Source organism: Austrofundulus limnaeus, unplaced genomic scaffold (assembly GCF_001266775.1).
Source record: "Austrofundulus limnaeus strain Quisiro unplaced genomic scaffold, Austrofundulus_limnaeus-1.0 Scaffold285, whole genome shotgun sequence".
NCBI classification, from domain to species: Eukaryota; Metazoa; Chordata; class Actinopteri; order Cyprinodontiformes; family Rivulidae; genus Austrofundulus; species Austrofundulus limnaeus.
Window position 1 is genome coordinate 143,750 of NW_013952687.1, and position 22,365 is coordinate 166,114.

General features: G+C 38.5%; 2 protein-coding genes across 3 annotated transcripts in view; both read right to left on the bottom strand.

Moving 5' to 3' along the window:
- Nucleotides 1-4,056, bottom strand: part of tubgcp6 (tubulin gamma complex component 6) — a 36,912-nt gene extending 32,856 nt beyond the window's left edge. Inside the window, exons 1-4 of the mRNA XM_014021270.1 lie at nucleotides 3,822-4,056; nucleotides 1,263-2,070; nucleotides 1,002-1,165; nucleotides 659-872 (exon numbers count right to left, since the gene is read on the bottom strand). Coding sequence (XP_013876724.1) covers nucleotides 659-872; nucleotides 1,002-1,165; nucleotides 1,263-2,048 — 1,164 coding nt within the window. The 5' untranslated portion in view covers nucleotides 2,049-2,070; nucleotides 3,822-4,056. The remainder of the gene's footprint in view (nucleotides 1-658; nucleotides 873-1,001; nucleotides 1,166-1,262; nucleotides 2,071-3,821) is intronic.
- A 7,932-nt stretch (nucleotides 4,057-11,988) lies between these two features.
- Nucleotides 11,989-22,365, bottom strand: part of plxnb2b (plexin b2b) — a 197,477-nt gene continuing 187,100 nt past the window's right edge. For both annotated transcript variants that reach the window (XM_014021273.1, XM_014021272.1), the window contains 5 exons: nucleotides 19,038-19,185; nucleotides 18,795-18,859; nucleotides 18,587-18,662; nucleotides 15,566-15,640; nucleotides 11,989-15,044 (listed from right to left, as the gene is read on the bottom strand). In XM_014021273.1, coding sequence (XP_013876727.1) covers nucleotides 14,940-15,044; nucleotides 15,566-15,640; nucleotides 18,587-18,662; nucleotides 18,795-18,859; nucleotides 19,038-19,185 — 469 coding nt within the window. In that variant the 3' untranslated portion in view covers nucleotides 11,989-14,939. The remainder of the gene's footprint in view (nucleotides 15,045-15,565; nucleotides 15,641-18,586; nucleotides 18,663-18,794; nucleotides 18,860-19,037; nucleotides 19,186-22,365) is intronic.

Sequence of the window (22,365 nt, forward strand, 5' to 3'; positions counted from 1 at the left end):
GATCAGATCAACATCCAGGATTGGGTTCAAGACCTTTCATGTTTTCCCGGATTGGGAGCTGGACTGACAACAGGCTGCAGACAGCATGTAGGCAGCTTGAAGGCCAGAAATAGTCGGCTGCGGTAAGTAACCGGATTTAACTGCAATGTAAACCCAATCATTACTTTGAGAGTATTTCTGTATATCCGTCCAGCGGTTCATGCGATATTACGTTAACACAACCAAACATTCATGGAAACAATGGTAAAAACATAGCTGGAAGTAAAACGGGAAAAAAGAGACTCAAGATGCTATTTGTGTTGCAAAATGTAGACAAGTTTCTGGGGAAGAAAAAAGCTTAATGAAACAATAAAGTAACCGTCTCTTCTTGGCTCAGTTTTTTAGCATCAAGAACAAAGTAATTTACTTCTTGATCATTTAATCAGGTTATTGACTTGACATGTTTTGGCTCGTTTCTTTGAAGTAATAAAGTTTGGGGTAATAAGTTTTTTTATTTTTTTTTTTAGGAGAACTGGCTTTGTTATATCTCATGCACTAATTGCTCATTGATTCTCACCTCTTTGTGTACTTGCCTAAGTTGCCCAGTGGCAGCACTAAGTAAAGGAAATTAATGCATTTAACAGCATTTTAGGGACCAACAGATGATGATAAATTGCACCTGGTTGAGAGGGAAGGTAGTGGACGCCACTCCTATCAGGACATTGAGGAGGTCAGATACTAATTGCCTCTGGGAGTCCAGGGGAAGCAGGAGGATTGGAGAGGATATCCCCGAGCTCACCACCCTCATCTCTCCCTCCCACAGCCGGTAGAGCTGATCAAAGGCCTCCCTGCCACCTTCCGTCAGATAGAAAGACTCCCGTTTTCCTGGTGGGCTGGTGAGAGAGAAGAGGGCAAAATTAAAATCCCCATTATCTGTTTGGGAATATCATTTTGAGACCATTTGGTGTTTTATATACAGTTTCAGCTTAGCATGCGTGTGATCAGAGCAAAAGGTCACTTACCAGCCAACAGACTCCCAGCAGCGGCGTCTTCCAGGCTCAAATGTGCGGAGAGCCTCCCAAATATCGATGTCTGGAACGGGGCTGGACTCTGACTGAGAGTCTGGGGTCAGGTTTGAGGCCGACTGGAAGCCCTCATCCTCAGACTGATCTAAACTGGAGGGAATCTGCACAAACCATCCAATCTAATTAATTCCAAACACTTACATAAAACCACTACAGACCTGCTGCATGTCTGTTTACTTACTAGGTAAAGTCTCTTACCCTGATAACCAACCCAGTAACGTCAACATTACTGGGAATGGGAGGCATGTCCAGCCTGATGTCTAAGTCTGATGTACGACTGTGCTGCAGTGCTCCAAACAATGTCAGCCTGGTTTCTTTCTCAAATCTTTCTTCTGCCTCCAATTTAGTCTTCAAAGCTAGCAGTCCTGTGCCCGGTAGAGCATCCATTAAGCGATTAGTTCCATGGAGAGTCTCCAAGGTCCCCCATTCCTCTGCACAGACCAGACCCCACGCTCGTGCCTCGAGCCTCTGCAGCTCCTTGCTCTGGTAACTCCAAGGTCGCGGCCTCCGCAGAACCGTCCTCTCTCGTCTCATGTAGTCTTTATTGAAGGAGGTGAAAGGTGGGGGCGCGCAGCCAGCTAGACACACCAGGAGGTCAAGCACCGCATCTACTTCCTTCAGACCAGAGGACTCTCCTTCAGGCAGCTTCTCCAGCAGCTCCTCCAGCCTCTCTGCTTCCTCCCGACACCCTGCCACCCTAAGGTCAAAGCACATCATGAGGACTTTGTTTCTGGCTGGCGTATTAGCCGTGGCACTCTGTCTTGAGGCAGGGCCTTTGGTGCCATCTTGAAACAGCTTAGACAACAGGGCGCCGTAGGCTCGTTTCTTGAGTGCTCTGTGGAAACTTTCTTTGGAAACTCCTCCCAGGGCTCTGCGCTTCCAGGACACACCGGAAAGGCTGCAGCTGCAGAGGGCGTTCAGCAGGTCGGTGATGCTGCTGCTGGTGCAGATGGGCTTTGTGGGGTTGTTGGAGCTTAGGTACATGGTGGAGCTGCTGCCTCAGATGCTTTAAATAAAACAAACAGAAGTTTCCAACAAAAAAGTCATGTTGAGTTATAAAACAAAGTGGACAGCTATTGTGGTAGCTCTGAGATGCTAACTTAGTGTAGGACTGGACAATAAACAATAACAATATAAAAGTTATTGCAATAAACACATGATCAGTATCAATAGAAAATATGTCTAGAATGTTGGTAGTTTCACTGAATGCTGAGGTGGAGATGGGAAATGTTGGCAGAGGAAAGGCTTTAGCTGCTCAACCTCTCATGGCCCAGCTAAGCAAGGTTGGTGGCACTAACTAACTAACTAACTAACTAACTAACTAACTAACTAACTAACTGACTGACTGACTGACTGACTGACTGACTGACTGATAAACTAACTGACTGACTGACTGACTGACTGACTGACTGACTGACTGACTGACTGACTGACTGACTGACTGACTGACTGACTCACTCACTCACTCACTCACTGACTCTTTGGTAAGCTAGCAACATATTGGGTAACATGCACAGTATCAGTTTTATGTTTTGCCAATGTGCGTTATAACAGCTTTTTTTTTAAAGAAAGATGTGGAGCGAAAGGGGAAAATGAGTGCAACAGATCAAGAGGAAATTGTAGATAAGAGGAAAGGTCACATCACCAGTTTGGCAGAATTAATTAGGTTGGTCCTTATTTCAAATAAGTAAAACAAAAAACTAATCAATTACGCTTATATCAAGATACATATTTCAGCCATATTGCCCTGCCCCAGGGCCTCTGTTTACACTGGCAGGAATTCCTCATTGTTGTTATTTCTGCTGGTTATTTATTTCACACACACATATCCTTCAACAACTGTTCCTCTTGGTGGTGTGATTTTTTTTTAAATTTGCAATATGTTACTTTTAATAATGCACTTCCACAATTCTTCACAATTTTATGACAGTCACTAACTGTACACAAAGCTATTAAATCTTAATATCTATAAAATGTATTTCTTAAACACAACTGCATTTAAACATCCTCAGGTGGTACATAGTGTTTATTGTAAATGTCATTAAAAATACAGCTATGGGTCTTCAACTGTGACCCACTGTCGTGCATGTTGTAGCTGTTTCCCTGCGTTGACACACCTGATTCAAATAATTAAATTACCAACTCTAAATGTCATCATGTTTTAGCAGCTTATTCATTTCAGTTAGGTCAGGTGTGCAGGAAAACATCTAAAAACTGCAGAACTGTGGGTCACAACGAATGGGACTGGAGACCTCTTCTACAGAGCAGTTAATGTATATATCTATGACGTACATATAAAACGATGCTTGTATTTTGAAATAGTATTTTATATCCTTATTTTCTGTTTGGCCATTAAACTGTGTCTTCCATTATGTTTACTGTAACAATGTGATATTTGTTGTTCTTAAATATACTGTTGTCTTCTACTTTGTGACGTCTTCGTAAAAAAAATACTTGTTTCCCTTTCAACTCTTATGGTTTCTGAACTTTGTTTGGTACCAGACTGAGCCACAACAAACGCATCAATGAACGCGTTATGACAGACTTGGAAAACAAACACAAACAAACACATGCATAACAAATAAACCTCGACTCTAGCTAATGATAAAACACACTTGTTGTATATCGTGAGAAAAGGGAGTTGTTGACGTCTCTGTGTGTTCACGCAGCTAGCTAGAGGTTAGCAACATTAGCGCCAGCAAAAGCGTAGAACTGCATAAAACTAGTTTCAGACCACGTAAATATAAAGATGCTTACTGATGTTGTCTGTCCTCCTCTGATAGAGTGCTGTCAGTTCAACCTTCCTGCATCCACCGATGGCTCTCGGTTCTCCACCATGCTAGTGTTAGCTGCTACCAACTGGATTGTTTGCTAGTCAAGCCGAACTAAAAAAAAAAAAAAAGAAAAACATGCTGAACCCAGTCGGGCATTATACGTAGCTCCAGTGGCTTCTTGTTTGTCCCTTTAATTTTTGTTCTACATCATAGTCCCAGATAATAAAACATATATATGATAGTAGCAAAATGTCAGTTAGTTACTTGCTTCCTTCAATATTCAACCATACGCAGAATGAATCTTCTTACCTGCATCTGATTGGATAAGCGCTTTCCGGGTCACACTGATTGGTCAGATGTGTCAGTCAATCACATGCAAGAATACCGCCTCTGACACATTCAAGTGTTGCGCGGAAAATGTGCATTCATGGTACCATGTTGTTGAAATAACAAGTTATAAGGTGAGCTTTTGTAGAATGATGGATGGGATATTGCAAATTAAGTCATCAAACAGGAGTTAATGATAAAAAATATGGCACATCCACAACGATGATAATTTTAGAAGGAGTGAAGTAAATTGCAATTTAAAGCAATCTGAATTTAAACACATCACATTTGAGTATTATGATAATTTAGTAAACATTTCAATTCAAAAATTTTATTCATTTAATTAAAAAATAACTATATACAATAAAAAACAATGAAATTGCACAAATCAAAAATCAAAATAAAATGAAAGGTAGCAAAAGAAGAATAAATATTATGATGCCTACCTTTTATCCTCAGAACATTTCAAACAAACAATTAACAAAAAATACAAATTAAATTTAAAAACATCAACTCAAATAACAACTCATATAGCTTCTCATCTTAATTTTCCATATACCTTCACAAACATTTCCATCCCCTTAAGACAATAACAACCGCCGGAAGGTAATACGTTTCGGTGAGCCTTGAACATAAACAGTAAAATATTATAGTCAACCAAATCATAGAATTTCAAAATTTTCAGTTTGCAAAATAATGTATTTGATGGATGGTTGTAATCTTTTCTAGCGACAATTCTTTTGGCTCTTTTCTGCAAAACAAAAATTGGATTTGTAATAGTTTTGCAAGCTTTACCCCAGACTTCAATACAGTAAATTAAATGTGGAACAATTATTGAATTGTACAACACAAGCACAGCTTTGTCATTGAACAACTCTCAGGCTTTATACAGTACTCCAACAGATTTAGATATTTTTGTTCTTAAATAATGTATGTGAGGTCTCCATGTCAGCTTGTCATCAATAATGACACCGAGAAATTTCACCTCACTGACTTTGCAGATCTTAATACCATCTAAATGAGAAATCAACAGTTGTCTTCTTGTTACTTAATATCATGTAATTTGTTTTATCCAAATGTAATGATAATTTGTTTTGTTGAAACCAATTTTGTATTTTCTTAAATTCTTTCTGCCATCTCAAACATTTTTCTAAATCTTTACCTAAACAAAAAAAATGTTGTATAGTCAGCAAATAAAACACATTTGAAAAGTCCTGACACATTTACTAAGTCATTCACATATAAAGTAAATAACTTAGGTCCCAGTACAGAACCTTGTGGGACTCCACATGTGATATTACCAAGTTTAGATCTTACAACATTTATATGTACAAACTGTTTACTATCTTTCAAATAACTAGATACCCATTTTAGTGCCGACCCTCTAATACTTAATAATATTAATATTTATACCTAATAATATTTACTTAATTTTTCAAGAAGAATACTGTGATCAATTGTGTCGAATGCTTTCTTTAAACCTACATAAATACTCAAACAATACTGTTTTTGATAGATAGCAGTTGTTATTTGTTCCATAAATTCCATAAGAGCCATTGATGTGGAATTTTTAGCTCTAAACCCATACTGCTTTGATAAATTGATCCAATCTGGTGACAATAATTTCTCTAAGATATATAGATATAGATATATAGCTTTCAGCAAGGCTATAATCATTGTAATTATATAGTTATGCATTTTTGTTGCTGTGATTTTGTTATCTTTTTTTGCAGGTGTGGAGCCAAGATGTCAGGTGTGCTATCTTGTATTTTCTCGATATATATTTCATATAGCTTCTAATCTCTTTTTCACTCTTTCTCATTACATTTCACTTTTTTTCTTTCTCTTTCTTTTTCTCCTTAACAAAAAAAGGTGATGTTGAAGAAGCTAAGATACTAGCATTCAGATATTCAGTTCTGCTTTCTACTGAAGTGGCAACAAAAAAAAAATTAATAGAGCTACTCCACCGCCTCTTCCATTACTTTTGTTAATATAATAAAGCTCATACTCCTCAACATTAACATCATTCACATTTCCATCATTAAGCCATGTTTCTGAGAGTGCTATTATATTAAAGTTTCTGTTTAATTGTTTTAAGTAATCTGTTATCAGTGTGAATGCCTTGACAGCATTCACACTATTGTTTTCATTTTTCTCTGTATTAATTGGATCCTATCACCTTCCACAATTTTTGTGCTGTTTCTACAACTCATACTGTATATCAGTGAGAGAGTGAATGGTTGTTTGTCTCGTTTGTCTCTATGTGTGGCCCTGTGATGGACTTGCGACCTGTCCAGGGTGTACCCCGCCCCTCGCACTGTGACTGCTGGACATGGGCACCAGTGACCCACACGACCCTGAAAGGAAGAAGCGTGTACAGAAAATGGATGGAAGGATATATCAAAATGTTCAGCTCATTCTTGCCATTCCGGCAATGACTTATGGTATCTTAACTTTTTATACTTTTTACCTATTTCACCTTTTTTATCATTTTTTTCCCATTGACTTTGAATGGGGCTGTCTGTCTGTGTATCTGTGACATCATCAGTGACATCATCAGTTTGTTTCTTAGCTGTTCTTCAGCTAAAGTTATCAGCAAGAGGCTCTCACACTAGCATTTTCGCCAGAAATGCAAATTCTCTAGTTTAAATTACATCTAGCAGCAGGTATGTTTAGCATTACCCACAGCTTATCCTGGTACATTTGACCTCGATGACAGGAAAAAGCTGCACTAAATAATTTTAGAAAAATACACTTGTTTCCTATGGTAAATGGACTGTACTTATATAGCACTTTTCTATCCATCCAGGACACTAAAAGTGCTTTACACTACAATGTGTGCCCTCATTTACCCATTCACACAGCACTCTACCAGGTCTCTACAAAGCTAACATGTACAATCAGCTGTGGAGACTAATCAGTGTTAATCACATTCATACACTGATGGGACACACATCAGAGGCATTGGGGTGAAGTGTCTTGCCCAAGGACACAACAATTGAGACAGCTGGATGGGGGCTTGAACCAGCGACCTTCCGGTTCCAGTACAACTCCCCTAACCACTCTGCCACAGCCACCCCATAATTATATATGAAAAAAGCAAGACTCATACTTCACACAATAACCAAATAAGTTTTGCCTTAATTTACATTACAAGTTGATATCTTATACACACACCTGCTTTACACTGTGATGAGCACATTTAAGAGAAAAAACTTCCTGCATTCACTAATTCAGCTGCACGAACAGCAGGCCCCCAGGCACAGACTTGTGAAAAACCCTCTGTTCATCTTTTAATGAGTTTTGGGTCCCTTGCTGGGAATTTATTTTCCACTTGTAGAGATTTTTTTCCCCCTCTCAGCTGTGTCTTAGTGCTTGGTTAGTTTGTGTATTTTATCGGTTATTTTGCATTTTGTTTTAACAGTCAGCTCAGCATTTTGCATCTCTTTTTGTCTATTCTTGTGCACTTTACTTTTCATTTATTATTTACATCTTCTTCAGGGTATTTTGTTCCCCTAAGGGTTTGGGTTTTGTCAAATTTTTTTTAAATTTAGCTTTTTGCAGTTCTGTAGTTTTTAGAGTTACAGTTTGAGCAAAGTGAAAGAAAGACAACTATACAAATAATGTTTACACTGTCAAGCAGGAATTGAAAACAAGAGGCATTCTGATCCTCCATCCATTTTCTGTACACGCTTATTCCTTTCAGGGTCACGTGGGTCACTGGTGCCCATGTCCAGCAGTCGCAGTGCGAGGGGCGGGGTACACCCTGGACAGGTCGCAAGTGTCCAGGGCTTTCAGTTTTCAAAGGATTTGTATTTTAAGTGCAAAGTGTGTAAATACCGTAAGTAAGCCACAGCTGATATGGCTACACAGGACACGCCACCCAAAGTCAGTTTTGCCATTGTCATATTTTCAGTGAAGAAATGCCACCATTTAGAAGTCTTTGGCTCTGGACTTGTGATCTGAGCAGTTGTCTCTGGTACTTTTGGAATCACAGTCTAACGTGGAAAAAACTTGGGCCTTGGAATTTGAGAGGTCTGTACTTTTGATACCACAGTTTGCCTTGGAATCTGAGCAGCTATCAGTGGTGCTTTTGGAATCCCAAGCTCAGATGGAGTTTCATGTTTTTCAGAAACATTAACGGATGCAAGTCTTGATTTGTACTCGTCACACAGTTCTTGAGTCTTACGTAGCTCAGTCTGGGATTGTTCATACAGTCTTTTGTATTTATCATTTGATCTCAAAATGTATTCATGACATAATTCCTGTATTGTGTGTGGTTTAGCCTGGGACTTTTCACACAACCTTTTGTAGGCATCTCGCATGGAAATTTCAGTAGGTAATTGTGCCCTCAGATGATCTTTTTTTCTTTCTTTCAGCCTCTCGTCCTGCACCAGAATCCACGAATCAGCCCACTGGGTTGGTATTTCCCAATGCCTTCGAGTCATTTTGTTTACGCTAAATGCATATTTCTAAGAATATTTCTCCCAGAGTTTAATACGTCTGAACAAAGCCTCTGTCCTCAGACAAGTAAGTCAACCTTCCAACTTTTCCTGCCTCTGCCTTTGTATGACGTCAGAATGACGCAATGCTGCGTTTAATCCCAGAATTCTGAGAAAAAAGTCAGAATTCTGAGATTAAAGTCAGTTATTCCCTTTTATTTTATCTTTTCAGTGGCCCTAATCCTCTTCCGTAAATTCTTACAACTATCACTACAAAAACTTCAATATATCAGATCATAGATTAACAAACACATTTTTTGATTGGGAGTTGTCAAATGGGTATCTGGGCCAGAAACACATTTGCTCACAGGTTGTATAGAAATGAGTTGAGATGTATTGAACAGATTAATCAGTTTTATTTTGAAGTTACTAAGCATAATGGCAGAGGATATTCTACCTAAAGCAAAATTACGAAGCTATATAAAGGATGTTTATAGACCTGAGCCATGCAACATGGAACCTATCTAAACATCAAAGGTCTTTTTGTGCACAATTTAGATCTCACACTTTTCCTCTGGTTCTGGAGGTTTTCGTTCAGTTCCAGAGGAGGATTGTTTATGTTCTTTATGTGATTTGGGTGAAATTGAAAATGAAATGCACGTTTTGTTTTACTGTCCTTTGTATATGAGTTTGAGAAATCAAATATTTGGTAATATTTTATGTTTATCCAGATTTTTTCAAATTTAACTTATGAAGCTAAAAGTGCAGTTTTTATTTAAGTATTTTGTGTTTCACTTTAGTTTATTTTAAAGGTCCGGCATCTCAGGAAGAGAACACTTGCATGTTTATGTCTGTCTGCTTGCATAAATGTGTTTAATACATCTTGTAAGCCCGTGTGGGCTGGACAACTGGTGCTCAACACACATGAAAATAAAAATTACTACTACAACATATTAGACAACTTATGCTGACTAATGACATTTTTCATGACTATTTTACTCATATAGTCTTTTCGATCTAATTGTTACAAATACACTGCAGGTCCAAAAGGGGCTTCCAATTGTATCTTCAACTTAGACATCTTTATTATTGGGAAAAACTTAATAAGCTGCCATAAGTTGTCTAAAACTTTGTAGTATGACAGGGCCTTCAGACTTCACTAAGTTCATATGAGTCTCAGCAGATGAAGTAAAAGCTACAGTATTGTATACGCAGGTGAGTCAGGAAGTTTGTTGGGACCTAGACCTTAAAGTAGGGGTGTGGAGGATGCTGCAGCAGCCAGAAGTGTCAAAAAAAATTGACCAGCGGTGTATAGGAACAACGTACATTTACTTTGTTATGGTACTCAAATAATCTTTTGGGCATCTGTAATTTTACAAAGTATTTTTTTATCGTAACTTTTGTGTCACATTCCAACATGAAAACTTTGACTTTTTTACATTTTTACATGACAGAACTCATGAAAGGAAAAATGAAGTGTTGACTTTACTTAAACGAGTTATGTCAACTGGTTCCACTAAACTGAGTTCTCCTCATCAGTGAAATTATCAGTCTTTTTTTTTTTTACTTTTACTTAGCTTTTTTGTTCCACTACTTTAACCACCTTAACATAGATTACTTAAGTACAAAAATAGATATTAAGGTTTAAAAACTCAAGCCTTTTACTCAAGTGAAAGTGTAAAAGTACTGGTTTTAAAACTACATAAATTATAAAAGTAATGTTAAAAAAAGCCAGGTAAAAGTTTAGGCTGCACCACAGAGGCTTTTAGTGCACAACTCCACCTCCCCAAAAAACGTTTTTGTAAAAGTTATAAAGACAACAATAGTTATATTAAAATGTCAAAATTGAAAATTGACGATGCACTAGGTTTCATTTTTCAGCTGCATTTATATCTCTGTCACGGTCATCACTATGTTCTGCTGGAGCAACATGATTTGTGTCATATGGTGTGATGGATCGAGTACAACCCTACAGGGTGTCATTTATACTTCTCATCAACCACAATTAAACTCACTTTATTTAGTATGCATCATATGGATAGGTTTGTCTTGATGACAATGACAAACCAGAATGAACTTAAAGCAGAAAATACAGATAGTTGTGTGAAAATGTAAGGAATAGAAGTAAAAAGTTGGCCAAAATTAATCAGTCTGGTGAAGTGTAAATAACCAAAATTTACACTCAAGTAACCAAGCATATGCTGTTACTTGTCAACTCTGACTGCAGCAACACCTGACTGAGAGACATGTTCAAATATATTTTTAAACATTTAATGCAAAAAAGGAAGACCCCCCCCCCCCAACCACTTCATTATAGGACTGGTTTATTAGTGAAGATGGCTGCTAGGAAGAACAGAAACCAGTGTGTATATTTGAACCTGATTTCATGCTGAATTACCTGCATAAGCTGATTTTTCCTAATTACTGTGATTATAAGTATTGAGTTAAATAGAGATGGTTGGGAGTTATATTTTAAACCTTTAAGTGCAAAGAATGTCGATTCCCAAAAATGAAAACAGCTACACGATCTAACAGAAACATAAAGCACAGCACTGCCTTTGATTTACGATTAGTGATCAAGGATAATGTGCTAAATGTAGCACTTGCGTTAATCAAGTTGATTCTGCAGCCCTTGAAGTTGCTCCATCTGTTGCTACATCAATAAACTGCTCACTCAGAAGATGGCCTACGCAGGCCTCTGGTCTGTCTTTGATATATCCGCACCGGCACCATGGTTTGTTAATCAGCCAGAAATGGAAAATTTTAATTTTTTTTTTTGCCTTTCATCTTTCTCTTCCCACCCAATTTCATTCTCAGCTGTCAGTATTTAATTAATGTTTTCCGCACAATTTTTCTAACCTTCACCACTGATGGCAGAGATGCCGCGCTGCCTTTTATATTATGAAGTCACTTCATGAAGCCAGCAAAGGGACCTTCTTGTTTGTATTCCAGGCAGTGTGACACGAACCTGATGTGGCATTTTGTTTGTAGGCTGGGGAGGGAGCATCAACCATCACAGGGCATGTTTGAAGATCCATGTTATCGGGGAAGATACAGCATTCACGACCATAAAACGCAAGAATGTGCCACGAAATAAAAATATATAAAGTTAAAGCACTTCTTTTCAGAAAGCAAGGCTGCTTTTAATTTTCATCCATCTTAAATACTCCTGCTGATTCAGAAGCCTTTCATTCTGTCTAAGGCCATCTTGTGAGCCGTGTAAATATCAAAAGATTTAAGAACACATAGTTCACTTTAACAAGAAATCAGCTGCCTGTGGCAACTCTATCACCCAAGGTGATTGTTACCCCTTCATGAATAAAGCATGAGTGTGGAGTCAAAGCAAATCGATATTGCACAAGTGAAAGAAACACAGTCAAATGAAGGGTATATATGTCTCTGAGTTTATTCACGGAGAAGTGTATGATGAAACCTGTGGGTAACTGCTCTGTCCACACGCACGACTTTTCCTAAAAATTAGGTTCATCCAGCACGACCAGATCAGGTAAAAGACTGAAAATCTTATGAGCTGCCTTGGACGGTGGGGTGGGGAGAAAAACAGTGGCTTTCCATTACTGCTCTTGTATTCAAAATGGAATGTCCCAGTTTCTTTTAGCGTTACAGCACATTCACAAGTTTCAAAATGTGAGGGGGAAAAAAAAAGAAATCGACAATAGCACAAACATTTTTTTTTCATTTTTACATTTAGTTATCCCCCCAGGAACCAATGCATAGGGTATACAGTTAGAATACAGTATTTCAACTCGTTTTACAAAGATTTATATGGTATAGGAAACAAAAAAATAAAAATAACTGCACAGCAGTAAGAAAGGTCATTTGTCGAGTATAGTAGTCATTTATCGTACACACTATAGAATAGCATAGAAACACAGGGCAAAATTTTTTTTTAAATACCACCATTGGAACAGTTTTGCTCATTATTCAATTGTACATCAAGATACCCTTTTTGTTTGTAGACTAATTTAGGAATGTCACATTTTCAAGAGAAACCCAAATCCAATTGGCCAATTTTTTTTCTTTTTTACATTTGTTTTGACATTTTGCTTTAGCCACCAAAGTCCTAGTAAGCACACATCAAAGACACCCAAAGGGAAATACACACATCAAAACTGCAACCATAAAAGAAATCATACTGAAATCTCTTCAGCCAACTGGCACGTGAATGGCTGCAGCAGGGCATCTAGCATTAGACAGCACACCTAAGACCACAAGTCCAAATACATTGCTGTGTCTATAAGTACTATTATCATCATAGTCACCTAGGTTACCAATGGAATAATTTAGAAACAATATATATGTAATATCCTATTCAATAAGGCACATTTCTGGTTAAAGAAAGGCTCTGAAATAAGATTCTTGCATCGACTCTGTCAGTGAGAAAGGAGTCACCAGTAAACAACGGTGGAGACAAGGATGGAGTCTGCAGTCGGCATGCAATTAAGATCAAAAGCCTCCCCTGCTGATTCCATTATACAGAGTGCCACTCTGCATCGCACTGAGTGGGCAGTGCCAAATGCTGTTATCCGGGACGCCGGAGAGCCACGCTGAGACGGCAGGCGGGCAGGCTCGAGGTCGGCTGCAAACGTCACTCTCGCCAAGGCAGGAGTCGTTAACATTCTGGGGTCTCTGGAGCTTGCTTGCTCCGTGTCAACCGCGCGCATCGTCCATGATCAGATACAAGTGAGGACAATTAAATCATCTGTCAGCAGCAAGACCTACAATTTCGGAATGGTGTTTAATGGCCTAGGGAATATCAAACTCTCACTGCAACCCTGTCCACACTCTGACACTGACATGTCAATATTTCAAACACCATAGCAATTATGTACATGACTGAGCCCGACCTTCTTGACATCATCAAAATAAAAAAATAAAAAACAGAAAAAACTACTATAGTTTGATCATTGCAGTACCAACTGCATTTGTTGCAGATTATTAACATCAACATTAGGCTATTTAATAGCTTTAGAGGCAGAAATATTGATATAACATTACAATGGTGAGAGTACAAAAATGGTACAAAACAAATAAAATAACACAAAAAAATACAAATCAATTTGGAATGATTTTAACATATTGCTGAATTTCTACGATATGGCATTTAGAATGAAAATGCAATTGTGTATTGTGGCTCATGGGATACTGACATTATTGCAGTGCTAAAATGAGTGACGTGGCTCCATAAGTTGCTCTTTGCTAAACTTACTCCAAGAAATAGCAATACATCAAACAAATCTAAAAACTTCAAAAATCAGTCATTTTCTGAAATGTCTAACAAACAAACAAACAAACAAACAAAAGAAACTCTGAAATGTACCTCTGTGCTTTAGGTTGAGTGGAATGTCTCATGGCACTGTACAGTAAAGGGAGACAGACTGTGCTGTTACTGATTTCCACGAGCACAAGTGGCAACCACATGTTCAAATCACAGCGTGCCACTCGAACGTGTCTGAAACCACTGGTGAGCCGTCATCCACATGAGCCCATACGTTACTAGATTCACCGATGTCCCTGTGAGGACCCTTTGGTCTTTGTCGTAAAGCTCCATGGGGGGGAACGTAGGCTCCGGGGTGGGGGTGGGTGGTCGGACCGAGCGTCGGGGCGTTTCGATGACAGAAAGCAGGCGTCCCTTCGCCCTCACGCCTGAACGTAGGCATCCTGTGTGCACATTCCCACACATTCGTAATGCACACACACACATTTAGCAACACACTTTTGCTCACAGGTTGAACTCCACGCAGACATCTACACACACACACACACACGGGCTAATAAAAACACTGTCCGCACCACAAAGTGATCCAATTAAAAAGATACTTTTTTTTCCTTATAAAGCTTTCTGGATAAAGACTGCACGATAAAAAATATATATATAATACAACTCTTTAAACCTTTTCCACACAGAGAAATTCAACATTTGATTATCTGTCATACCAGTGCTCCACAGAGGGGCTTAATTCTCAGAGAGAGGTCTCTCGTACTGCATTGTAGGAGCAGTGCTCGGTGGAGCATGAGCGAGGGCTCAGACATTTAAGTTTTGGCAAGTGAGATTTAAGGCGTACCTATGACAGAGGAACCCATCAGTTCCTCCCCTCTTTCTGCTCCCTGTGTGCATTTAATTAGTCCCTGTTACTCACAGATCAAGAAGGTGCTTCAGGGCCGAGCTGCACGAAATAAACACATACAAAAAAATAATAATAAAAAGTCCCCTCTCCGATTTCTTATTTCCTTCATTTATGCACAGAAATGAAGAAATAAGCCCCTGTAGTCACTGGCGATATCCCTCTTCTTCTCTCCTTGGTCTCAGTGGGCTAGAGATCAGTCACTTTGTTTTCCAGGGCTGCTGCAATCTGCTGCAGCCGCAGGGTCAGCTGCTTACTCTGTGCAGCTGGATCCTCATCCAGGGAGGCGATGATCTGAAAGGACAGAAGGACAGTCGTAGTAGTGATCGACGAAGTGGTCGGAACGATCAACAGAAGAGGAGGGAATCAAACGAAGGACAAGAGGAAGGTTAATGTTGGGATGATAAAAAAATGGGAAGGATAGACAGAAGCACAAAATAAGGTAAGGGCTTTGGGGAGAGAGTATTGTTGCTTCAAATAAACCGTTATGTCATTTAAGCTGTTATTGTTGGAGAGACACACTTAGGAGAGACTGACAGCCTCATTTATTTATTCAAGTTGCTCATCTGGTTTTGTTTATTATCCCTTTTTGTGACCTCAAGTGGCAATGCACAACTGACTTTTAAAAAAAGAAACCAATTCCCGGAGCAATTTTCCAATTCACATGCCCCAGAAATGCTTTCAATTAAAATTTTACACAGTCTCTTTTCTAGCATATCAAGGGTGAAGGAAAGAAAAAAGAAATATAGTGGGCAGTAGTGCATACAGTGGAATAGCCTCCTTTGGGTGAAATAGAAAAGCGAGGAGCCTCTTACCCCATCATAGTATTTGCTGGCATATTGGTAAAGCTGATGTAGAGCCACTTGTGTGTTCAGTTTGTCTGTGTGAGACTGGAAAACATAAGAGACAATTTAGAAGGTTAGAGATTTGACAAAATGGAAACTGAACCATTTCACACTGCTGAATTAACTACTTTGTTCTGGTATAAAAAACTAAATAAAACTACTGTACAAAAAAACCACAAGCAAAAGTTTCCACAAGACAATAAATCATTATTTACTGTCAAACACTTCATGTTTCAGTCAGTAAAGTATTATTAGTATGTACTATTAGTGTGTATCAGATCCTGTTTGTTCCTCCTGTGCAGTCAGTCAGTCCTTCCCATCCTTGGGACAGAATGGGTTACGTCATCGACTTGCACATCTGTGTTGTAACTGCGACATCCAAAATGGTGAGACCGATTGCTGTTTTGGCATTTGTACTGCTAAAAATGATGTGCAACTACAACAAGCAATTGTTTTTGGGAGAAAAAAGCGCATGAACCGAAGGAGTCGTATACACCAGAGTATAAGCCTCCTTCTTCAATAAGTTCCTCTTCTTTAATATTATTGACAGTTAGCAGACTAGTTTAAGTGCATTAACACCACCACTAGACTGGAAGGTGCTCGGCTTATGGGATAAGTCTTGTGCCAGCAGGAACTGAATTTGAATTGCTCAGATTGAATCTGAATGTGCATAATTTGAAATTGAATGCATTTGTGGTTTGTGGTTTGAAAATGAATTTTACTAAATCGAAACTGAATTTAATGATTTGAAACTGAATTTAAAGTTTTGTATCTGAATTAATTTGCTTTGAAACTGTATTTTGGTTTATTAAAATTTCAGTTTGACTACATTTACTTTCAGTTCCAAAATTCAGATTTTTGTGTCACACATCCTGGTCCTTGAGAAAGCCAGTCAGAGTAATCAAACACAGATCTACAGATTTGCGTTTCACTTTGATGACGCTTCCCTTCTGTAATGTAACAGAGTTGATGCAATCCACTGTAAAAGTGACAAAAACAGACAGTTATTTTATTGCAGTGATTAATTTTACCTATAGAAAATGTTACATTAACATCACATCATGGATCTCATATTGATCAAATGCTGCTGCTGACTGATCCATGATGTGACGTAAATGTAACATTTTCTATAGGTAAAATTAATCATTGCAGTAAAATAACTGTTTTTGTCACTTTTACGCTGGATTGCATCAGCTGTTACATACAGAAGGGAAACTTCACCAAAGTGAAATGTAAATCTGTGGATCTGTGTTTGATTACTCTGGCTGGCTTTCTCAAGGACCAGGATGTGTGACACAAAAATTTGAATTTTGGAACTGAAATTGAAAGTAGTCAAACTGAATTTTAATAAACCAAAATAAATTTTCAAAGCAAATTAATTCAAATTTAAAACTTTAAATTCAGTTTCAATTTGGTGAAATTCATTTTCAAACCAATGCATTTTCAAATTTTGCACATTCAGATTCAATCTGAGCAATTCAAATTCAATTCCTGCTGGCACAAGATTTATCCCATACTTGGTGGACATTGCCATATTTCTGATCTGAAATATGGCACAATGAACTGTGGGAAGTCCGCTTGGATGCGGGCCTAGACAAAGTGTGGATTAAGTGTGCAAAGGGGGCAGGGCGAAAGAGCACTCTGGAGAATTAGGACACACTACACACTCAAACCCTTCAGCAGGAACACATGTTTGAAGTACACAAGGGTGGAAATACAAGTATTGGGACCAGGCCACAATCTCCCCACCATGTCCTGGGTCTTCCTCAGGGTCTCTTCCCAGTCGGACATGCCTGAAGCACCTATAGGGAGGTGTCCTTACCAGATGCCTGGACCACCTCAGCTGGCTCCTCTTGATGTGAAGGAGCAGTGGCTCTACTCCGAGTCGCTAAGTGTTTTTGTACCATTTATGGGTTTTGAAATATTTGAGCTTCATTAGCATAAACTGGGAAAATTTCAGCTGCTTGGATTTGGTCCAATACTGCCCCCAGTGACAACTTTCTGATGGAAGAATTAAGACATTCAGTCAGACTCAAACGATCTCCAGCCAACCCATTTGTTCCATTAATACCAAGCTAAGTTGTTGTTTCTTATCTAATGCTGCAACTTTTGGCCAATTCCTCATCTACTGTCTTGATCCCATTTCAGCAGCATTGTGATTGTGACTTTATTACAGCATGACACTATTCTGCTTTATTTAAAATGTTTTTAATTTAAGTCCAATTAAATTTTATAATTGATTTATTATCTTGTTGCAGTTTATTATTTTCAGCATTATTATTTTAATGCACTTTATTTTATGTGTAGCACTTTGGCTAATGGCAGTTGTTTTGAACATGATATTTGAATAAATAAAATTTGATAACAGGCTTCAAGCAAACGTACATAACATTTCATGCCATTTTTTTGTTAAATAACATTTTATAGTTAGCATTATTGTTAGTATTTTTATATTGTATTTGATGAAAATATGAATTTTAGAGGAACTTCAAACTATTCAACTGTTTTATTCCTTGTAAAGAGTCTTTGCTACAGTTTACTATTCTATCAAGTTTTAAACTGGGTGATTACATTCATGTTATAATTATATATGGAACAGCCATCAAAATGTTACATTACTGGCCACAACGTCCCTTGTGATTTCTCCTGTTCCTGTATTCTTAATCTTAATGGGACAGGCTCCCCGACATTGAAACATCAATCCAAAAATGAACTAAAACTCTCAGTTTTTTTTGTCTGAACAAGCATTCACTGCTTTTTCTGAACAGAAGCTAAAACATATGGAAGCTAATAAAAACCTAGCTTAATTTTAAAAGTAAATTTACTTCTCGGAACAAAAACATGGTTGTGACAGTAAGCAGAGACTCCGTAAAGATCTGAACTGAAACTGTAAGAACCGCATTCAGTTTCAGTTCAGAAAACGGAACTGAAACCTTGCATTAAGAGCAAGGTCAGCCAAAAGGCAAAGAAAATGAAAGCCGTGTCTCTCACCCGTGACACTTCCGCCAAATGAGTGTTCATGTCCTGATCACTGACGGGGACCATCTGCCTGACGCCCTTGTAATAGCTGTTCACACAGACACACACAGAGGAAACAAGAGGTGGTAACCACTCTATGAATCACGCCACTGAAAGATTTCCAAAAAAAGGACAATTTGGAGCTAAACATGTAAACAAATAAAATGCTGACAGTACTTACTCATCCACCATCTTCTTATAGGTGGAGATCTCCTTTGCATAGAGTAGTTTGTTACTTGGAGAGTCCTAAAAACCCACAAACAACATTTAAGATTAACTCAGCTACAATATTTTTCTTCTCTGTGCCATTTATCTCTCGTTGGGTCTAATTCTTAATGGCTTCCCTCCATATCTCTCTTCTACCGTCACCCCATTCCTCCAGCTTTATCTCCTCTTCCTCTGCCCTTCATTCGCTTCTACTCACCCGGCTGAGTTTGTGCTCACTCTTGGTGCAAGCATCCATGAAGGTCTGGGCGATGACGGACAGCGAAGCGTCCACCACCTCGGACACGTGGACGTCAAAGATGAAGTGGGGATTCTTGAGGATGTTCACCCAGAATCGCAACGGGAGGCTGCATCATTAGAGGGAGGGGCGGGGGCACAACAAATCACTGTTATTACAGTCATCATAGCTAAAAAATCTCGCCGTTACATCAGCAAATCCATTCAAGTCAGGGAAGCATTTCATGCGAAAGAGCACTTGCAAGAGGTACAATTGAGTGCACTACAAGATAATAACAGCGAGGGAGAAAAGCCTTTCTTGTATTTGTCAGTTTCTTCAGAACATTATCCTTTACTGTCAGTTTATATTAGTCTTTCATGTGAAGCTGACCTTTGTGGGGAATCAGTATAAAAGACGAAAACCTTTCGGATTTTTTGGTACAAAGTGGCAGGCAACGATGCCCATCTATAGTAACAAAGAGAGATTAAAACTACTAAGGTACATGCAAAACTTTGACCTTTCAGGTTCCAGTGCAACTTAATGTAAAGAAAAGGCTACATGTAATGCTTGACTTCCTGTGTTAATTTCCCTCCTGAACATTGAGCCTTTTCAAAATCTCACATCAGCTTGTGAAATCACGAGCATCAAATTCTGCAGTTTTTGAAAAAAATAAAAAATCTTCTTGATTGCTGTGAACATGCCACCATCTGGGACAGGAAATACACACTGTGTAAAATTCACACAGGTTTGGTAATATCTTCTGGGAAGTCTGCAGTGAGAATACAATCGAAGCATAAAAATAGCTATTTTGCTGGAATCACAGAATTAATTTAGCATGGGACGTAATTACCATGTTTGTTTGTTGTTATGGTTCATACACATATTCATATTTAAAACATGGCCCTCAGTTGATGTGATAAACAGAACGGGCGCGTGCAGAATGTGGCATGGAGTATAGTAAGTAATTAAAATTGCTCATCTCCTGTCCTTGTGTGGGTGCTCTCTCTTGCCAGTCTTGCGTCAATCACCGGCATCTACATGCAACACGTCGTCTTGTATGCTTGAGCCTCAGCCGACGTGACACTAATTTATGCACTTAAATGCCACATGGGAGCAGGGAGATTGCAAATGCAAACTAAGTAAGCTGAAATTGTACATTTGTATTCAGCTCTTTCTTGGATAAGTTTTATTTCTTGGAGAGTTATTTTATCACAGCCAGCAGAATTGTTGGGTAAGAGGTGGTGAGCCATGCTGGGTTAACTCATGGCACTCAGTTTCTGCGCCAAACTCTGACATTTTCTTTGGCGGAGAGCAGCTTTTCTGCGTCTCTGGGTTAGGCAAAAGGTGCGGGGTCGCATTAACTGAATATTTTCCATATATGACTAGTTTTTTACAAAATGGAGACGTAAAAATCTGTAGGCCATCCGTCATTTTGACAGATTGCAATTAACACTCCTGACCACTTGGTGGCGAGTTAGCATATTAATTAGCTGTTTTCTCACTTGATGCATGACCTCGTTCGTTTCACTTGAAAAAATATGACAGCTGAGTGTCCGAAGTTTCTTCAAAAAGGACAATAACGATGACAGTGTTGACAAAAGAGGTGAAAAAAGAGGGACTGATGCAGTGGGAGATGAAGGACAAACAAGTACTCAGGCCTCTGTTACTAGGTCAGGTGATCTGTTCTTATTTTAAGTGCAATTGTTTAATTTCGTTGTTTTCTGTAGTTATCAGTGTTTTTTGTTACTGCAGAAAAAAAGTTATCTGTGTTCATCTGGTTGATGTTGATTATTTGTTCAGACTGAACATTAATTAAAATTCATATTGAATAGGTTGTGCTTTGAACAGTGTTAATTTGGCTCTATAAGGCCGTAGCCATAAAAATGTTGATGATCACTGGGCAACAGGCAAGACCAGTTGAAGCTGCAAAAAACAAAACAAAAAAAAAAACACTAAATAAAATGGTGTGATTAAAAGATGGATGCTTCAATGAGATCTGGCAAAAGGTCAGTTGGGAAAGAAGTACTTAACCAGCACTGGAGAAGAGTTATACCAGCATCCGTTATGTGTCCTGTGGGAGGTAATTCATTCGGTTGGGGTTATCACACTGGTGCCAGCTAATTCCTGTGCAAACAGAATGAGAGCTTGGCTCCCAGTTCTGGCAATAATGCAGATTCATTTTTAGTGGGCGTTGGACACTGCCAGAGACGCCTGATGTCAACGATTTTGTTCATCATTTTTTATCTCTGTCATTATTTTCATGAACACAAATTCTACATAAGGGGCAGACAGTTACATCATTGATTTTTTTTTGTTTGTTTGTTTTTTTTTATAGACACCGTGGACCTGATTACTGCGATATGTAAAGATCTTCAGCAGGAATTAAATTGATCCTCAGCTGAGTAAGAATTTTTTTTCCTTAGTGTTAGCCCAACCCAGTCCTACTTTGGAAAATGTGAAATAGAGGGCAGATTTTAATATAAGTTACGAAAGGTGCTCAGTGTCTCTTCTAAGATAAATTTCTTAGCTTTGTTGCTGTTTGATGCTGTGTGGTCATTCCCTATTTGAAATATGCCCCTGAAAAATTTCCACCTTAGGGGCCATAAACCCCCACCCTTTACCCCTTCTCTCTACATCACAAAAAAGAATTAGGACATTTCTTTGCTCTGGTGAGAAGGCATACACCATAACATATTTTTAGTAAACTGTGTATAGAAAAAGCTCACAAGACAAAAATTCACAGCCTTGAAAAAAAGAATAAAAAGCTTTTATTTTACAACACCAAAGGTATGTTTGTGACACGTCAGAGTTGCTCACACATTCTTTATTTTGAGTTGTTCTCACCTTCTAACCTTCCACACCTCGTTTTTTTAACCAACATTTTTATTCACTTGAGCAAGTCTGAGCAGTCACCATGTTGATGAGTGAGTATCTTTGAGCAATTCTTAACTGTGTTCATTCATTACATCACCTAATAAAGGGCAGACAGTTTCAAAGTTTCAATGCAGACAGCTGGGGCTTCAAAAACCTGGGTCAGGACTTACTTGAAAATAGATCTCTGGAGGGCTTGCTCCATAGAGCGGGGCACTGCATTAAACTGGAGTGTGTTGTGCAATTTGGGAAACAATTTGGGATAAAAATGTCAAGGAGCATTTTTATTCTCATGCAACATGCTTACATTTGTAATGTGATATGTGTATGATATAAGTCTGACTATATGTGCCGTTTCTGTGATGCAATGTGTGGCTAATATAAATGAAAATAAAAAAATAAAAGCTTTTGTCTCTTTCTATTAAAAGGAGTGAGTTTT